The sequence below is a fragment of the Phragmites australis genome, chromosome 19 (genome assembly GCF_958298935.1).
Source record: "Phragmites australis chromosome 19, lpPhrAust1.1, whole genome shotgun sequence".
Classification (NCBI taxonomy): Eukaryota; Viridiplantae; Streptophyta; class Magnoliopsida; order Poales; family Poaceae; genus Phragmites; species Phragmites australis.
The window spans coordinates 3321445-3342645 of NC_084939.1; the positions used below are offsets into that span (position 1 = coordinate 3321445).

At 44.3% G+C, this 21201-nt stretch overlaps 1 protein-coding gene across 1 annotated transcript; it reads right to left on the reverse strand.

Annotated features, from left to right (window-relative positions):
• Positions 1–11571: 11571 nt before the first annotated feature.
• LOC133900720 (uncharacterized) lies at positions 11572–16003 on the reverse strand. The gene is made up of 2 exons (XM_062341943.1): positions 15518–16003; positions 11572–13333 (listed from the first exon to the last, which is right to left on the reverse strand). The coding sequence occupies exons 1-2, from the start codon at positions 15890–15892 to the stop codon at positions 11711–11713; spliced, it is 1998 nt and encodes a 665-aa protein (XP_062197927.1). The 5' UTR covers positions 15893–16003; the 3' UTR covers positions 11572–11710.
• Positions 16004–21201: the final 5198 nt, after the last annotated feature.

Consider the following 21201-nt stretch of genomic DNA (forward strand, 5'->3'; position numbering starts at 1 on the left):
GGAGCCAGACATAGGAGAGGTACTCCTCACCCTTGCCCAAGCTCTTGGCGTGCAGGTACTCTACATCTGCCGGCAGAGAAGCAAAGCGTCTCCACCCACACGCCCTGGAATCCTGGATCACCCTCCACATCTCCTCCTCCCTGCATAAATCCATGAGCTCTTCGGCGAGCGCCCAAGCGACCTGAACCACACCTTCACCTTCTGAATTATCTTCTCGGTGAGCTCTTTATCGTCCATTGCCATGTAATTATGCATGGTCTCTCCCTCGTTCAGTGGTATGTTCTTCAGCTTCTTGTTTGTGGCTCTGAAAGCCTGGCGGTGGTCATCAGCATCTCTGGGCTGACGAACAGAAGGTACGCCATGTAGATGGACATCTCCCTGCAACGACGGGCGGTCTCTTGGGAGGGAGGTGGGTCCGTCAGGTGGAAGCAGAAGTCTGTGGCGAGGTGCCAGATGAGGACGCTGTAGTCAAATGGCCTCCTCAAGCTCCTCTCTAGATTCTTGTTCTTGGGCGCCGCACCCCTTGCGCTTCAGAGTCCACTGGCGGCGGTTGTCGTTGAACGCACTGTAGGTTGTCGTTTATGTGATGCTCGGTCCACCCTTTCGCAATGTAGGCATAGGCGAGGCCGGTGATGTCGCGGGATGGCAACTCGCACAGCTTCATGCACCAGAGCTGGTCGAGGTAGTTCTTGCAGAGCAGCAAGGCCACGAGCTTCCTGTTAGACATAGACGTGCGTAGCACGTGTATGTGCCATGCGCCGCCTGTTATGTGCCACTTATCTCGCGTATTCCAACCAGCCTTCTCTTCCTAATCTCCCGGGTGTTGTTTCTGTAAACAGGTTGTTAAGATAAGGAAGGGCTATGCCTATAAATGTAACTTATTGCTCATCAATTGAATTATCACGTGAGATTAATTATGTTTTCATGGTATCCAAGATGTTCGCTCTTGCGACCTCTCATCACCGCTTATGCTAAACCCTAGACGCCACTCCCCCTCCCCATGCCGCCATGGCTGATGAGGACGATGATCTTCGCTGCCAGGAGACTGCGCCGCCATGGCTGGTGAGGACGATGAACTTCGCCGTAACTTCATCTAGGGTGACCTCAATATCTCCAACTACTATTGCAAACTAAAGACCATTGATGATGACCACACCCTTGTTCTATCTGTTTTACGCGGACTGAATGAGAAATTCTCCTACATGGCGGCCTTATTGAAATGGCAAAAGACGTTCCCCTCCTTCATCGAGGTTCATTCTGATCTCCTTCTTGAGGAGATCACGATGTCCTCCAAACTATGGTTTGCTTCCACTACCCTTGTTGTCACTGCCACAAATGGCCACCGCCGCCCCTCTGGTGTGGGTGCCACTACTGGCGGTTCTACTGGCCACGACAACACCTCCATGATCTCCGGTGGCAACTGCACCAACAATAATCGTCACCGCGGCAATTGTAACAACTCTTGTAGCAGCAACTGCGGCACCACAACACCGGCAACGACACCGGTAGGGTAGGTCAGGTGTTCGTCGTTCTTCAACCCCTGGACATGCACGGTACATGTGTGGCCAGACATTACTCCACGCCTGCCTCGGCCTCCTTGGTCCTTGGCCGATGGGCCCTCCACAGTAGCCACGGCTGGTGCATCACACCTCGACGGCCGCACACCCGGGCGTTGCTGTCCTACCTCCCACCTTCCTCGCCATGTCCGGTATACTTCAAGCAGCCCCAGCAACAGGCACCATGGACTCCCATGTTCGGTACCGACTACTGGGACCAGAACGCGCTCGTTAACGCCTTCAACATGATGGCGCTCACCCCTCTGTCCAATGTGGAGTGGTTCATGGACTCTGATGCTACTTCTCCTATGACATCAAATGCTGGTAACCATCTTGTTTCTGATCCACCTTTATTTTCTACTCTGTCTAATATCATTGTTGGTAACGGGTCATTTCTACCTATTACCTCCACCAGCTCTACCTCCATACTTGCAGCTTAAGGTCCTCTTCATCTCCGGGACGTTCTTGTCACTTCTTAGATAATTAAAAAAATAATTTATGTTCATCAATTTACCATTTATAATAATTATTCTGTTGATTTTTGTGAAGGACCTTTGCATATAGCCTTTTTGCGAAGGACCTTTGCACCAAGAGCATGATCGCCAGGTGCAATAGCACTGGTCATCTCTACCCGCTGCTGTCATCCCCTCCCTGTCTGCATGCCCTTGTTGCTGGTGCCTCTTCTACCCTTTTGGCACCGCTGCTGCAATGTCGTGTAATAATGACGCATCGGAGTCTATTTGTCATTCATGTCAACTCGATCACCACATTCATTTACCTTTTGCTACATCTAGTTCTCGTGCTTTCAAGAACTTTGATTGAATACATTGTGATCTTTGGACCTCACCTGTTGCTAATGTATCTAGTTACAAGTATTATCTCGTCCTTGTTGATGATTGCTCCCACTTTTTCTGGACTTCTCCACTACGCCTCAAGTCAAACACTTTTGCCAAACTCTCTTATTCTTCTCCTTCATTCGAAATTAGTTCGGTTCTCCCATTAAAAGTGTGCAGTGTGACAACGGTTGTGAGTTTGATAACTCTACTGCACACACATGGCATTGCACTTTGCATGTTGTGTCCTCATACCTCCTAGCAAAATGGAAAAACCAAATGTGTCATTCGCTCTACCAGTAATATCATGCACTCCCTCCTGTTCCAGGCTAGCCTACCTCCTCGCTACTGGGTCGAAGCAATACATGCCACCACATATCTTCTAAACCATCATCCCACTAAAACACTCAACTTTTCCACACAATATTTCATCCTCTATGGTGTTCAACCTTCCTATTCCCATCTTCATGTTTTTGGGTGCCGGTGTTATCATAACCTTTCCTTTATGGCTGCTAATAAGCTTTTGCCCCGCTCAACCATGTGCATCTTTCCTGGCTATCTATTGGAACATAAAGGTTATCGATATCGCGATCTGTCATTTAACATGATTATTATTTTGTAGCATGTCACGTTTGATGAGTCATCCTTTCTGTTTGCTGACATGGCAGCGCCATCGCTGCCTTCTGACATTGATTTTTGTCGGATATGGAGTCTTTGTTGCTTCTCATTGGGCCACACCCCTCTGCAGGTTGCCTAGCAATGTCCCCTGGTTCGGTTGATCTTGCTGCCCATACTAACACCTTGTCGTGGGCTATTATTAGTATTGTCGCCCATCATGTCATCCATGTGGCCCCCTTGGGCTCTTTGCAGTGGGCACCGCTGCTGTCATCGCACACCTGCCAGCAGCGTCATGCCCACGGCGCGCAGTCGGGTGGTCTCAGCTCCTCATCACTGCACACGTCAACCTCCAGCATGCAAACCCTAGGCATCTAGGAGGAGCCGCATGGCACGATCATGTTAGGTGTCCATGAGGCTGTTGGCCCATTTGCCCCTGCTAACCATGCGTCACAAGTTGTTGCCAACAGATCCGGCACCCTAGCACCGACCGCCGTTCACATCCCACTAGTGACCAAATATTATCGTGTGGTCACTTGGGGGAAGTCTGGTTTTCATTTTTCCCATTGATCGCTTGAATCTTCATGCACATGTGGTTTTGCTGATTTTGAAGACATATCATGGAGTCCTATCTGATCCAAATTGGCATGCCACTATATCCAAGGAATTTGAAGCTCTCTGGGTGAACCATATGTGGGATCCCATTAGTCATTCCTTGTCTTGCTTAGGTGTCCATGAGGCTGTTGGCCCAGCTGCCCTTGCTAACCATGCGTCACAAGTTGTTGCTGGCACCCTAGCACTGACCGCCGTTCACATCCCGCTAGTGACCAAATATTATCGTGTGGTCACTTAGGGCAAATCTGGTTTTCATTTTCCCATGGATCTCTTAAATCTTCATGCACTCGTGATTTTGCCAATTTTGAAGAGATATCATGGAGCCCTATCTGATCCATATTAGAATGCCACTATGAGTCTATGACCAAGGAATTTGAAGTTCTCCAGGTGAACCATATGTGGATCTCATTAGTCATTCCTCATCCTGCTGGCATCAATATTGTGACAGGAAAGTGGTCTTTTCACCATAAGCTCCTTGTAGATGATTCTCTTGATTGGTACAAAGCTCGTTGGGTTCTCCATGGATTCACACAATGTTCGGGTATTGATTTTGATGAAACGTTCAATCCAGTAGTAAAACCTGCCACCATTCACATTGTTCTCACCTTGACACTATCTCACAACTCATTGATTCATCAACTTGATGTGAAGAATGCTATTCTGTATGGGACCCTTTCTGAGATCGTTTATGTGTGCATCTATTAGATTTTATTGATCCCTCTCAGCCCAATCATGTCTGTCAGCTCAACAAGTCTCCCTATGGTCTGAAACACGCACCCCGTGCATGGTATATATAGTCGCTTCACCTCTCATCTCTTGTCTCTTGGATTTGTGGAGGCCAAGTTTGACATGTACCTCTTCATGTTTTGTCATGGTGCGGTCATCATGTACCTATTGTTCTATGTGGATGATATTGTTCTAACGCTTCCTCCAATGGGCTTCTTCGCCGGACAATCTCCGCCCTTCAGCAAGAATTTTCTATGAAGGATCTTGGTCAGCTTTATCATTTTTTGGGGACTTCTGTCAGCCGTCTGGATGGTGCACTCTTTCTCTCTCAGCATCAGTACACTCTGGATATTTTGGAGCACATGGGTATGACCACCTACAAGCCTTGTAGCACACCTATAGACATGCATTCCAAACTTTCTGGCGAGGGGCCTCTAGTTGTTGATCCGATGTACTATCACAATCTTGCAAACGCTCTTCAGAACTTGGCTTTCACTCACCTGGACATTGCTTACACTGTACAACAAGTTTGCCTTTATATTCACGACCCTCGTGAGCCACATCTTGCCTTGGTGAAGCGCATCATGCGGTATCTTCAGGGGATGCTTGATCATGGTCTGTTCCTTCATTGGACTTCGCCAGTTGAGCTTATTGTGTACTCTGATGCTAACTGGATAGGCTGTCTAGACACTCACAAGTCCACTTTTAGATATGGTGTCTTTCTTGGGGACCATCTCATCTCGTGGTCTTCCAAGCGACAGTACACTATCTTCCGCTCTAGCTGGCGTCACTAAGGCTAGTTGTCTGCGCCTGCTATGTTTGGAGCTTCACAATCCTCTCCGGCGTGCCACTCTTGTCTATTGTGACAACGTTAGTGCGGTCTACCTCTCCGCCAACCCTGTGCAACATCATCATACCAAACATATTGAGATCGACTTGCGCACACTTTGTCCATGAGCGTGTAGCTCTTGGTGAAGTATGCGTTCTCCATGTTCCAACATCATCACAACACGCATATACTTCACTAAGGTCTTCCAATATTTGTCTTCATGAAATTTTGGTCCAGTATGAACGTTTTCCCTTCTGCCATTCCGATTGTGGAGGAGTGTTAGACATATACATGTGTGGCACGCACTACTACAAAATCAGGCTTATATGCTGGCCCATCACTGCCGGTTGCTAATGGACCAGCAGTGATGAAGCATCACTACCGGTTCAAAAGCCGTGCGGGAAGAATCAGCGAATGTGGCTTATGAACCGGCAGTGATGAAGGGCATCACTGTTGGCTGATGACTTGAGCAGGCACTGATACTTCACTACCGGGTGAAGGCACCAGCCGGTAGTAATACCTGAACTATCACTGTCGGCTCTAGCCATGAACCAGCAGTGATAGTTCGTCAAGTATCACTGTCGGCTCATAAGAAGCACCGACAGTAATAACGGATGAGCAGTGACTGGTCGGGTACCACTGCTGGCTCGTGTTATGAACTGGCAGTGATGGGGTATCACTGCCGGTTCGTAACACGAGCCGACAGTGATAGTGGATGACAGCTTATTTTAAAAAATTCATAACTTTTTTATACGAAATCTACAACTTTGTAGTTGAAAACTTTTTCATTTGATGTCATTTAGATATACAAATAATTATTTAAAGTTTCAGACATAAGATGTCAAAAGGATTGCATATGCTAATAGTATCATTAGTACTTCTATGGTGGGATGGTTAAGATATATCGCGCGAGCTGAGAGGTTCCGGGTTTGAGTGTCACGAACCGCACGAGCGCGTATTTCGCGCGAAAAATCGCGTGACTTGTGACTTGCGCGGGAGTGGGGGTTCCTCGGGTGCAGATTTTTTTTTCAATTTTTCCAGCCCCCAAAACATCGATTTGATGCCCGACTATCACTGCCGATTGAAGCCTTCACCTGGCAGTGATAACCCCTTTCACTGCTGGTCCCCAGACCGACAGTGTTAGTATAGTACTATCACTGCCTATTGCCCACTACCGGCTCCAAAACCGGCAGTGAAGGTGATTTTGATGCCGGCAGTGAAGGGGGTTTTTGCAGTAGTGACGTGTATGTGCCATGAGCCGCCCATCTCACCACCTATTATGTGTCGCGTATCTCACGTATCCGTACCGGCCTCCCCCTTCCTAATCCCCCTGGTGTTGTTTCTATAAAATGGTTGCTAGGATAATGAAGGGCTATGCCTATATATGTAACCCATGTCTAATCAATTGAATTATTGCGTGAGATTAATTCGGCTTTCACTTCCTATGCCTCATGTGCTTCCTGTTGCGGGCCAAGTGCCATATGACATTGTATTGGGCATATTGATTGGGCCATGGACATTGCTCATCAAGACATTGATGGATTATTCTATTGTAATAATCCTCAAAAAAGGCTTTATCACGTCAAGACCATCACCGTAGCTGTACAAGGCAAATTTCAATGAAAAATTCTCAAGTGAAGTTTTTGCCGAGCAACGATACCAAGAGCAGATGTAATTAGCTGAATCTAATATTTGCTTTCGACCAAAATTGAGCTGGTTATAGTCAACAGATTTTTGGAGCTTTCCAGCAAGGTTAGGAACGAGGATTTTAGGTTGTTTCCTGTGGCCGCCGACATGCCGGACTGGTGGTGGTGGATAGTGGTGCTAGATCGGGGACTCGCATCCAATGTCACCGTGCTTTGGCAGCTTGGTGCAAAAAAAGAAGAGCAGATAATATTTTTTCTGCCAAGTAGTTTCAATAAAACACTGTGATGGTGGTGACGCTCACTACCTTCCGTCTATGTCGTAATGTCGACATTCCTTTCATCGAATCCATGCTTGCCACCCTTCGTTGTGCTAACCCAATGGCTTCCTTGCCTCTCACCACAATCATCGCCCACTAGACCTCTATGCCACACCTCAAAAACCATAACCTAGTCATCAAACACACATATGTATCACGACATCATGTTCCATGCTCATAGTTTTGTTTTAAGTGTTTGAAAACTTTTTGACATGTTACAGCGTTAAGCAACTCGAGTTCCCACCATATACTTATGACCAGGAAATTGTTCTGAAGTAGTTTAGGTAGTCCAAGATCATTTAGGAAGGAAGGGAAAAGAATTGGTAGAAACGGAGAAAAGAATAAGAATTTTTTGCACGTGGGCCCAACCATGGTCTGACCACCAGAACTCAGAACCCCCACTTAAAATCCAATCGACCACTGAAGGTGATATACCCTAGAGACAATCATAGAGATAATTGTATCAAGTCTATGTTTATGGACTTCTAAATAATGTATTATTTCAATAATGATTATCATTTACATTGATTAATAAGTATGTGACTTGTTTGTGAAACTCTTTGTTTGTATTATGATGTTATTCTAAATTGATTCCTGGTCATATATCATTGTGATGATTCATAAGATCACCACATGTATTGATTGATGATCACGTTTTATGGATCATATGTACAGAGATACTGAATCAATAATGTGGATATTTATGTTAGAGAATATGATGTTGGATAGATCCACCTTGATATATTGTTGAGATTATTATTTATGATGTGCCATCAGTTGTTATCTCAAATAGTGTACTTGCAGGATCCTTAGACATGAGATTCTCATTGATTCTTAGAATGTTTAGTGACATACTTTGGGGCTGCCAAATGCTACTCTGTAACTGGGTAGTCATAAAGGTAGTTTTCGGGTTTATCTTGAAACATGTCGTGGGGTGTGAGCAATCAAGATGGAATTTGCCCCTCCTTGATAACAGGAGAGATATCTCTGGGCCTCTCAATGTCGTTGGATAAGAAAGTGTATGACCATGCCAATGTGATTAAAGAGTTAATCATGGTTTTGATAATCCATGACTTGATTGAGTGAATGTCAAGCTATCACAAAGGGTGGCACATATCTCTCATTGAGCTTGACTGGTATTGTGAGGCAAAGGGATCAGTGCATATGTATATCAAGGTTCAGCCGATATGATATTTGTGTATACTCGAAAGTCGACATGTCTTGCTAGGGACCGCTATTGATTTCGGTTCGAAAAGGGTTTCCGAGTCGTACCGTTTGTACATGAACCTAACGGGTCACACACTTAATAGGTTGGAACAAGACATACATATTAGATTCGTATATGGGTTTAATTGGATTGTGATTCACGAGGAGTTAGAGTCCTAAAGGGCTTCCAACGTAGTAGCCCATTAACGAGCTCTATATAAGGAGAGATGTGGGGTGGGGCGTGCAGAGTTGAGCTACTCTAAAACCCTAGCCGCAACCCTCCACACTATCTTCCCAAACCCTAGTTGTGTGCGTGGTGCTAGCACACCGTTGCACGACGATACTGCCCAGTATGTGTGGATACCATAGAGACGTTGTTGCTATTGCGATGCTGATCTCTTCGGCGTGAAGGTCATGACGCTGCTGCCTGGCTGGTCGGGAACACCTACTCGACTGGTTGACATACCTTTTTGCCTGGATGGTCATGGAGCACGACATGACCACTCGGTGCTGGTCACAGAGCATGACATGACCACTCAGAGCTAGTTAATGACATGACATATCTACTCGGTGGTTGGTTGAGGAGCACGACCACCTACTCGGAGCTGGTCGAGGAACTGGTTAAGGAGCACGACCACCTGTTCGGAGCAGGTCATGGAGCTGGTCGAGTAGCTATTCGAGGATATTAACACACACGACGTTGGATCGATCTAATACAACTCTTCTTCCGCTGCACTTCGCATTAAGTGGTAACGGTCTATGATCTCCTACTAGCATAGTTTTCTGGGTGAATTCGGTAGAAAATTTTATTTTAGGCTAGCATAGCCTACCCATTCCCCAACAACCACCTCTCACTCGCTTCCTCATTCATGCATTTTCTTTTCCCACCCGAGAGAGAGAGAGAGAGAGAGAGAGAGAGAGAGAGAGAGAGAGAGAGAGAGAGAGAGAGAGAGAGCAATGAGAGCTCCCTCATCATTCCTCCACCTTGAGCTCAACAGAAGAAGCAGAAGATTGAAGGAGAAGGTCACTCACAATTTCCCCACATCATTCCCGAGCTCATCCCCAAGCATCCCCTCGCCAGAGCGAGTCCCAAGGCTTTCTTCCACCTCTAGGTCGCCTGGAACACCCCTAAGTCAATCTCCACACCAAAGCTTTCCCAGAGCCGATCAACCCTCTAGAAAGCTTTCCCACACAAAGATGAAGCTCCCCAACCCCTTTTCCCTCCTTTCCCCTCAAGTTCCCTCACTCCCCATAGCCATAGACCGAGCTCCACCTAGCCATGGACATCAATCCATGGGGCCTAAGCTTTTGGCCCGGTGCATGTGGCTCAAACCACCTAAAATGGATCCCCCAACCTTGTAGAGTGTTTGGGTACCACCCTTGATCAAAGGTATCGCTGGAGCCTTTGCTAGTGACCTCGTTGAGGTGCTTCGACCAGGCCCAATGGTCTGATCGCCACCTGGGCCAGTTTGATCACTGGATGGGAACTTGGTTGACTAGAATTGAGTTGGACTCTATAGTCAGGAGTCAGACCACCATTGAAGCCGATCTGATCGCCATGGGTCCGGTCTGACCGCCATAGCTACTCAACACTATTTTCTCCTCTGTCCAACTCTCATGGTCTGATCGCCACCTCACCTAGTCTGACCACCAGACACGAAGAACCCAGTGAGCTTAGTTTATCCCATATGATGTTTAGATCCTTTCTAGCCCGATCAATTAAGTGTTCTTTTGGAAAAAAATTCATGACATGTCACGTTGCATCTTGCTCATGATCATGCATCATAAAGCATATTTAATAGCATTTCATCATGCTTATTGCGATGTATTTTTACTCTTTTAGTGATCGACGAACCGGAGGGTAACGGGTTTTCTTGAGGCAAAATTGTGGTTGATCTTGATTGTGAAGCTGAGCACCAAGGCAAGCATTAATGCATATTTCTCCTATATTTTGGTGATTTATTGGTCAATTTTGCTAGATATTGCTATGTGTTTTATATGCATATTTTGCGAGTTGATGTTAAAAAATCAGGTAGCATTTATCTTATTGCATTTATCCCTATTTTGTTATCGACGATCTCTATCCTTATAACCTGGGTATAACCATGTTATTGTCTAACTTGAAAGTTATCCAAAATGATTAGCAATGCATACGCCATTGGTAGAAGTTGAGCGGTGGAAGGCTTACTTACTTTTCAAGATGAAATTTATGATGGGGAAAATGAGTTGTGAGAATGAGACGAGATGTGGGCGGTGTTAGGGGTAGGTCAGGAGAGGGACTCGGATGCTATAGATCGCTTACATCGTTCAAGCACCGTTTGTTGCCGTTATTGACTTAGGTACTTTTCTGTACTACCACATATCCGAATAGAATAAGGATGAGCCAAGTATTGTAAGTTGCTGTATTCATTTGACTCATGCGCCCATGATGTGAGCGAGATGGCCTGTAAGAGGCACTTAAGATTGCTCCGGGAGTAGACCTAGGTGACTACCGAATACTCAGGCATGAGAACAAAGGTTTGAGATGGGTTGTTACGTGAATCATCGTTTGCAACTGACGGGTTATATAGAGGGTGGTCTCGTATCGTGTGAGTAAAGATATACTTCCCTACAGGGTATAAAATCAATTCGAATTGCCGCTCTCTCAGTGATAAGCAAGCTTAATATTCATTAGACGTCACCGTATAGTTTTGCTTAGTATTGGTGATATGGTAGTTATTTGTGGGAGAATGTGAGATATTTCAGTTTTGTTTTATATTGAGATAACCATATTCGTATGTCAGTTATGGTCATGCTAGGATAATTCAATTTAACCTTATGATCTATTCATTATGATCTATTCCTTGCTAATTCATAAAAATACATTATCCTTAGAGTTGGGAATATATATACCCATACGAGTAAGACTTGCGAGTACCTTCGTACTCACCGTGCTTTGTTGATTGTTTTACAGAAAAAGTTTAGAAGCCGGCTACTTATGCCTCACCGAGAGCGGTGTGGTGATGAGTAGTTACTATACTACTACTAACTTTGGTCGGTTGTCTCGTGGGCAAATGACTTACGGCTGCACCGGTGTTTGTTTATTTTATTCGTTATTTCGCTGCGATTTATGTATAACTACGCTATGTATATATTGGTAGAGATATGTGTAGAATAATAGTTTTTATAATTGTAGGAGGTAGAAAATCACTTGAACAGACATCGATCGCATATCTTATAATTGCTTCGAGGAACAAGACTGGTTGCAGGAATGCAGAATTTCAGCAGTAACGACACCAACACACATGCCTGAAAGAAACAAAGCGAAACAAATATTCTGCAGAAAGGGAAATCAACCAGGACGAAACTGTCTCCATGCTTCCACAACTCAGCGCCAATTGGTCGTAGTGGTGAAGATGGGGAGGAGGAATGAGCGCGCTCTGTCATTTTCTTGCGCCGATTGTATTGGAGAGACGCCCATGTCTCCATTCTCATGCAGCTCCGTCCTTTGCATCCTCTCCGCCAAGGTCTCCATCCCCATGTACCACAGGAGGAGCCAGACGTAGGAGAGGTACTCGCCGCCATTGCCCAAGCTCTTGGCGTGCAGGTACCCTCTGCACCTGGCGGCAGAGAAGCAGAGCATCTCCACCCACGCGCCCTGGATCACCTTCCACATCTTCGTCTCCCCCTCCCCCCTGTCGCTTATGCCCATGAGCCCTTTGGCGAGCGCCAAGGCGTCGTGAGCGAAACGTGAATCAGCACTGTTCTCCAGTGTCCTGAATATCTTCTTCGCGAGCTCTGCATCGGCCTCCACCGGTGGTGCCGTGTTGTTCATGGACTCCGGTGGATTGCGTAGCTGATGCATCTTGAGCAGGTCCATGATCTCGTTGCAGGCAGCCTTGATGAGGCCGTGCCTAGCGCCTGGCATCAACATCTCCGGGTTAACGAACAGCAGATACGCCATGTAGTTGGACATCACCCTGCAGTGGCGGGCGGCTTCTGGAGGCCACCGAGACGCCTGGTGGAAGCAGAAATCCGTAGCGAGGTGCCACACGAGGACGCTCTCGTCGAACGGCCTCTGTAGTCTCGTCTCCAGGTTGCCGCACCCCTCGCGCGCGAGTGTCCACTGGCCACGGTTGTCGTTGAAGCTGCGGTACGTGGCCACGTCTGTGATGCAGTGCCTCCACCCGTGTGTGATGTGGTCGTGGACGAGGTTGGTGATGCTGCCGGAAGACTCGCCCGCCGCCGCCGGCATGCAGCAGAATCGGTCGAGGCAGCCCAGCCGGAGCGTAAGTATAGCGCGCTTCTTGTTGCAGGCCAGGTGCCCTATGAGGTTGTACTGGGCAACTTGGTCAGGCTGTGGGAGCCCAGTCAGGTTCAGGAAACAGTTCAAATATGACTTCAAGGCGACTGAGATGTACTCCAGGGCGGCGGTGAACCACAGCAAGATGAACGTGACCTTGACGTCGGTGTCGTCGTAGGCTTCCCGGTCACTCTTGTGGAAGAACCAGATGGCCGAGAAGGTCAGGATCACGGACACGCCCCGTAGCAGACCACCTCTGCGACCTTTGTACACCTCGCTCTTGGTGTAGAGACGATGGAACGTGTTGGAGAGCCCCGAGCACAGCCGGAGTTGCACCTCGTCTTTGCTAATTCGCACCATGCATTTTAGGTTCTGAAGCCGAACAAAATACGAGTACGGCAGGTCCACGAAGAGTCTGTAGGGCTTATCATTCACTTCGCCATCAGATGGTTCCTCGCCACCGTCGCTGTCGTCTCGGACGCAACGCGCTGCAGCTTGCACGTATCCGTCGAGCGAATTGACGCCAGTCGCTTCGTGGACCCTTTTACCAAAAGCTCTCGCCATGCTGTTGATGCTAGCCTTCTTGAGGGCCCATGGCTTCTCCAAGCACTTGAGAATCCCGGGGATGAAGGTCAAGATTGTTGCTTTAAACAGTCTCTCGTCCCCGCCTGACCATGACTTGCGAAACACATAGATGGCTATGGCGATCTAACAAAATATATGGCGGACCAAAGTGAGTACATATGGACCACCTCACAAGACAAAAAAAAAACCCAAAACATAGTACTTTGTTGTAATATATATAGGCCATCTTATTTCACTTTTTTTTCTCCGCCCTTATTAATCTAAATATTACTTTGATTAGTGCATGGTGACGTGATTATTACAATACGTTATCAGTACGAGAGTGCTCGCTAATTGGGTATATTCCCATGTACCGATTATTTCTACTTTAAGTTTTTAGGGCCCACGATGACGATACCCGCTTGCCGCCACACCAGGACAACCACAACCTCGCTGTGGCGAGGTCGCTTGCCGCCACACCAGGACGGCCACAACCTCGCCATGGCGAGGATTGTGCACCACCGACTGGAGCCGCCGCTGTGCGCCTTATCGCAGTTGTGTTCGCGGCGCTAGTCTGGCCACTGACCTACAGGCCTTGGCGCGTTGCCGTGTGCCACCTCCCCCCTCACACACACTGCTACACGCTAGAAGTCATAGTTTGATTTGCCATTGTCAAATCATTTTGATGCAAATACATCCTAGAAGCAGACAATCATTGACATTACCCACGTTGCTCCCTAATACCACTAATTTATACTTTCTCTTGTTAAGATGGACATGGGAAATGCCATTGTTTATAGCTAGTCATCACTGCATGACCGTACCTTCAACCTTTACAACTCAAGTAGAGTAGGATGGATACACATCATACATACTCCATCCGTCCTAAAATATAGAGGGTGTGAAGATTTGAAAAAAAATCAAACTTTATAAATTTTGATCAACAATTAATCAAATTATATGTATCTTTTAATATACACAAGTTGTATCAATAGACCCGTATTTCATAGATCTTTTAATACGATATTAATTTTGTAGCAATTGATAATATATTGTAATAAATTAATGATCGAAGTATACTTTTAAAGACTTTCTAAATCCTAATACGCCCTATATTTTGGGACGGATGGAATATTATATAAATAGGCTGCCATGTAAGATGCTTTTCTGATGTGGCAAGAAATTAAAGAGGAGAGAGACCAAAGCAATAACTTAAATAAGACATCCCATCGGCTTCCAACCCTTGAAAAACGCATAGTATCGCACTTGAGTAGAGTTGTTTCTTGGGTACATGTTCTAGGTCTACACTCATAGACACAACACATGCATCAATTAATTGCCTGGAAAAGCCCTAAGAAACCACTTGATACTATGCATTGGGAGAGTTGTATCATCCTTTTATTCATGGCAGTTTTGGAAAAAATGACATGCTACTATGGATTAGGAGTAGACGGATTCGGATGGCCCATGCCACATCATGTCACAGGGTAAATTGGCATTTCCTCGATCCACGTTGGAAAAAAGTCATCACAGTCAGCGAAGTTAGTGGCTCCACCTACCGTCTACCCTCTAGGGCTTGTTTTTCAAACAAAATGGCTTGCAACGGGTAAATCAAACTTTGACTGACTTATAAGTTTTTAACCTCAACACTGGGTACAAATTATAGTATTTGAACTCATACCATATTTTACACAAACACACCACACACCTTAGATCTACAATCTATTCACACACGCCTATTGAAGAGGATTACGAAGCCTTCAACTCTGCCAACGACGGACACGTCGTGATCCCATTATAACCTACAGATGCATGAGGCTATATGGAAAAAATCAACTCAAGAGAGCAAGCCCACGGGCTTCAGTCCGGACGAATAGCCTCTACGACGAGAGAAGCTACCAACGGAGCTACGCTCGGTTTGCGACTGACTTATATGTTGAATATACAAATTTCCCTTTTAGACTTTGTTTGGATGGCCCAAATCTCTGGCCCATCCATTTTGGTAGGCTAAAATTTTGAACTAAACTTCAGGCCCAGCCGTGTGTAGGGGCAGGTGATTTAGGCCATCCAAACAAGGCTTAAACAGTTTGATTAAAACGTGAAAAAGCATATAAATAGGTTTATTTAAAACACGCTTCCTTGATAATATAATTTGCTGTGCTTATAATTGTATAACATAGAAGGACGTAATGAAAGTTGCATTTCGGAGATGAGTATGGTGTGTGCGCTGTCCGATTTGTACCTTTAAAAAGACATATATATATGTATCGGTGATTGTGGAAGTATATTTATCCAAAGATACTGCAGTCTCACGATTCTTACACTAACCTGAGACATCGCAGTTAGAACATGGCGCGCCCACATCTGATTGTCCTCGATGGAGTGAGCAGTTATGCCGTCTTGCCCGCCAAGGTGCAGCAAGAGGATGGGCACCCATAACACCTCGAGACTCACGTCGTTGCTGCGGTGTGTGGACGCCCGTTCCCGCTGCTTGTGGCGGTTGAAGAGGGTGGCGAGGGCGAATATCGCCAGAGCATCACTCCCTAGGTAGGCCAGCCAAGTTAAAGACCTGAACCACGATGGAGTACGGCGCTTGCGCAAGGCTGCGGCGACGAAGAGGAAGTACTGGAGGGAGAGGCTTCCCAAGACAAGGATGCGCAGCTGCCACTCCTCCCACCATTGCACTGCTTCTGAGAAACCCATTCTCGAGTCTCAACTCACCCTTCTCATCAGAATAGCAATGCAACTCTACACATCTTGGGATCCTGGCTCCCTTTCCTCTCCATAAGTACTACAAGTCATCGTACTACCCGCCCCTCCATCTCTCTCTCTCTCTCTTTTTGTGTTGCAGAACTCGTTCACATGTCTCGCCTCAACTGGTTTGATATTGACCAAATACTTTCATAAACTTCTCTTCAACTTGTTGCGTGATTCCTTCGCGCCTATTCGTGGCTCAAGATTTGACCAACTATTTCCAAATACAAATTGAACTTCAGTTTTTTTGCTTTGCTTGCTGGATCAATGTTCCGACCCGTAGGTTGGAGCTTGATCTGAACAAAACTGTTCTTACGTCCCTACTTGCCAACTTGTATTTGTTTGAAACGACTTGCCTTCGGTCTTCCGTTTTTGCTGGTTTATTAATACTAAGCAAATGCCCTCGCAGAATCTCTCTAACTAGTAGAATGGTCCACCCGATTGCGCGGAAGAATAATAATCATATAACTGTTTTTATATGTCGCACAAATGTGTATTCATACTGGATAATGTTTTGGCTAGATTGCCTTCTTGATATACATAATAATAAGAAACATAAATAGATCTGGTGTAAAATTACATCACTGTACACTAATTAAACAAGCAATAGTAAATAAAGATGGACAAGGACACAAGATATAGTCCATATGGCCTTTCTCTTTATTGATCATATTGTTGTGTACAACTTGAGAACATCTGTGGAGAGGTCCTTATTTTTATTGGCTAAGCAATATGGAACTTTTTTATTTAAAGAAAGCAATATGTGACTAAAAGCTGTAACGTGCATTAATGGGCCTAACGGAACTCAAGCTCTTGGCGTCCGGTGTAGTTAGGTGGTAAATGTTTTGGTGAGTTTCGGTGATTAATGATAATTATATCATTGTAATTAATAAGTTTATTTTAAAGTATACTTAAATGGTTTACAATGTTGTTGGGCACTCTTGGTCCCTTAATTGGTTGGTTAAGCGATCAAAAGATGTGAACGTCAAGATTAAGGACAACCTAGTTCTAAGTGTCACAAGGAGATAAAGGATACTTAGAGTAGCAAAACTTCTATACGTCGGATGGTTCGGTCCTTGAAGAGTTGTACACGCCGGAAGATTTGTTCAGAAGCAGGACTTCTAGGTTGAACACACCAGATGGTCCGGCGGTGAACTGTTATACACACCAGAGTATTTTTAGAAGGAGTTCAAGATTGTACACGCCGGATGGTCCGGCATACACACCAGAGGCTTCACCGGAGTAAAGTTCAGAGGAATTTTGTGTTCACTGGAAGACAGACTTGTACACACCAGATGGTTTGGTGCATATTGGAGGCGTCGTCGGAGTAAAGCCTAGATGAATTTTATGTTCACTGGAAGACAGACTTATACACGTTGGATGGTCCAGCGCATATTGGAGGTGTCGCCGGGGTAATGTCCAGAGGGATTTCCTTCAGTTCACTGGAAGATGAAAGTATGCACACCGGATGGTTCGGTGCTTGTATTCAAGAATTCATCGGAGGATTCAGTGGCAGTAACGGCTAGTCCTGGGTGGACGATTCACATCAGATGGTTCGGTGTTTGAAGACTGTGCACGCCAGATGATCCAACATTCACGGAAAATATTAGTGATTGGGCAACGACTAGTTTTGGATCTCTATCCTATAAATACCACCTCATTTCGTCTGAGTGGAAGAACCTTGCAAGCCAGAAGAGCAGAAACACTTAGTGTGTATCAAGAGGCAAGGGAGTGCATTAGAGTGATTTGCAAAGTTCTAAATTGAAGATTAAGGATATCATTAATGCAAGGAGAGTAGTAAGTGTGCATCTAACTGTATTCTAGGTTTGATTGGGATCAAGTGAAGCTAGATTTGATATTGTTGGTGGTTGGTAACACCTAGCTGGTCTTGGTGAGCTCTTAGAGTTCTTGTGGGAGCCCCAAGATGAAGCTTTGTGCTTGGTTTGAAGCCCGCCAATCTGGAGATGGAGACGTGGCTATCACTAGTGAGCACTTGAGTCTTGGTGGCTCAAGGAGAGTTTTGGTGACTCAAGAGGGAGCGATATGCTTAGTGGATGCTTTAACGAGAATTAGGGGGAAGTGTTAACTTCACGATACCTCGGGAAAAAAATCCGGTGTCTTCTTATCTATCTCTTTACTTTTCCACATTTACTTTGAGTATTTACATTCTTGCAAGATAATATTCCACCTTTACTTTGTGTTGTAGGTTGCATGCTTTCTTTCTTAGAATTCTATCTAATTTGTGTGTTGTAGTTGCTTTACTATTCATCTAGGATAAGGTTGTTTACTTGTTCTAGAGTTCGGTAGAAATAGTTTTAATTCGTACTATTCAATTCATTCCATTCTTGGATCATTCGATCCTTTCAATTGGTATAAGAGCCTCAGGCTCTTCATAGGATTAACATCATAGAGAAATGGCTCCTGGGGGGTGATATCTATGTTGCCACCTCCATTGGGTTTAAAAACCTTTTACCGAAAAAGAAGTTAGATTGAATGCTAAGGCTAGAAATACTCTTTTTGAGAGAATTAGTGAATCAGTTTTCTCTAGAGTAAGAAGCAAGGAGTTAGCCCATAATATTTCGATCGGTCTATGTGAAATTCATGTGGGCTCAAAGAAAATTCAGGAGGAAAGATATCATGTGCTAATGAACAATCTTAATCAATTTAAGATGTTTTTCAATGAGTTATGCAATGGTATGTATTCTTGCATGAACATGATTATTGAGAAAATTAACTCACTTAATCCTACTTATTGTCTCAAGGGGACATTATTCGACGTATCTTGATGGTGCTTCCTAAACTACAATACAACATTGCCATCTCTCTACTTCATGAGAAAGACTTCAATGAGATAACCATCACCGATGCCGTGGGAAAGATTCGTGCTCATGAGATGTTATTGTTTGGGGATAAAAAAAATCTCCCTTCAAGAAGAATCTTGCTTTTAAAGCCAAGATAGTTGAGAAAAACAAGAAGAAGATAAAGATGAAGCTTCTATCATCAAGTGAAAGTGATAAAGATGATGGTAATGACTCCGACACCGAGCTTGCCCACCTCATAAGAAGAACCACAAAGATGATATCCAAGTTGGGCAAGAAGGGCTACATCTTTGAACCTAAGAAGAACAAGTTTCGCTCAAATAAATTTGATAAGTTCGATGACGGAGACAAGAAGAAGTGCTATAATTGTGGTGACTATAGCCACATGTCATATGATTGCCCTTATCTCGACAAGATAAACAAGAACAAGATCAAGTCAAATGATTCAAGTGATGATGATGAGTGGAAGCATAAGAAGAAGAGTCAAGACAAGAAAAAGAAGAAGCTCTTCAATAAGAATGGTGGAGATCGCCAAGCCTACATTGTTGGTGAATGGATCTCTAGCAAGAGTTTAAGTGATGATTCAAGTGATGATGAAGATAAGAAATTCATGGGCCTCGCCATCTCTAAAGAGCATCCACCACTTCCTCCACCATAGATGTACCTCATGGCAAAATGTAACTACAAGGTGAGTAGCGATGAAGATGATAGTGGTAGTGATGATGAGTGTCTTTCACCTAACGACCTATCTAAGCTTATGAATAACTGTACTACTATCATCAAGAAGCAAAAAGCTAAACTCAAGTCTCTTGAAAATGTACATGCTAAGCTTAGGTCTAGCCATGATAAGTTATTTGCTAAATACAATGATTTGTTCAAAAAGCATGATGAAGTAGTTGTAATTAGTAAGTCACTTGAAGAAAGCAACAAGAAGCTTAAACTTTGTTGAACATGTAGATTTGAAGTGCAAGTTCCAATAACTTGGGTTTGCTTATGATGCCATTGATACTAGAAATAATGAATTAGCTAACATTGATATTGTTAAGGTCAATGCATCTACTTCTTGTAAATATCTTCTAGATGTACCATGCTCTTCTTCATGTGATATTATTGCATCTTCTAATACTAATCATGCAAGGGAGCAAGAGCTCACAAATAAGGTTGCAAAAAACCAATTCTTATGTGGACCGGTTGATCAAGGGGGAATATAAGCATGAGGAAATCCTCATAAAGAATGCGATGTACTTTAACAAGAGAGGTCTTGTGTGCTTCCCAAACTTGGTGAAAATCATCAAAAAGTCACCGGGAATAAATAATTGCTTCATCAAGGAAGTCGGTTCATTTTGCCAATATTGTGAGATCACCAGCCATCACATAAGGGACTATCCAATTCCTATTCAACATCTGTCGACTTTGCCGCCTAACTACATATCCACTTTCAATGAAAATTAGTTCTTATTACATAAGCTCAAGAGTAGCAAAGTTATGTCAAAGTTTATTGGCATTCAAGCTAAAGGCAAGCTTCTTAGGCAACTTTGGATACCAAAAGCTCTTGTGTCTCACATCAAGGGTACCAAACTTTTTTGGTACCTAAACAACAAGCTTGATCTCTTGTGTAAGTTTGGCTAAGGTTGCAATGTCCAATGATCTTTCTATTTCTAATGTGCTTCTAGTAGAGCTCTTAGTTTTAATTTATTTTCCGTAGCTCATCTATGTGATTTAGGCTTCACATGCTTGTTTAGTAATGTTGTCATAACTAGCAAGGAGCATAATGATCTAATCTTTAAAGATTTTAGACTTGGTCATATCTATCTTGTGGATTTTGGAAAATATTTGCTCTCATGACAAGGCTTGAAGCTATTCGTATCCTACTTGCATTTGCTTCATATCATGATATCAAACTTTATCAAATGGATGTGAAGATTGCTTTCTTATATGGCTTCATTGATGAACTTGTTTATGATGAACAACTTCCCGAATTCGAGGATCCTAGATATTCTAACCATGTTTATAGGTTGCACAAGTTACTTTATGGACTCAAACAAGCCTCAAGAGCTTGGTATGAACACTTACATGTTTTCCTCATCAATAAAGGATTTAAGATAGGGAGGGTGGACACTACATTGTTCATAAAGATCATTAACAATGAGTTTTTCTTGTGTTAAATTTATATTGATGATATAATATTTCGTTCAACTAACAATGAGTTTTGCAAAGAATTTGGTGACATGATGTCTAGAGAATTTGAGATATCGATGATTGGCAAGCTTATCTACTTCCTTGGGTTTCAAACCAAGCAATTAAAGGAATGAGCATTCATCCATCAAGAAAAGTACATGAAGGAAATTCTCAAGAAGTTCATGATAGATGATTGCAAGCTAATCAAGTCTCCTATGCCTACAAATGGACATCTCTACATGGATAAAAAGGGTAAACCGG

What these genes read in the sequence shown, in the direction of transcription:
- LOC133900720 (XM_062341943.1), bottom strand. Translation starts at nt 15,892, where the DNA reads ATGGGTTTCTCAGAAGCAGTGCAATGGTGGGAGGAGTGGCAGCTGCGC. An exon ending in TTCTAACTGCGATGTCTCAG is followed by an intron (nt 13,334 to 15,517) that starts GTTAGTGTAAGA and finishes ATATTTTGTTAG; the next exon opens with ATCGCCATAGCCATCTATGT.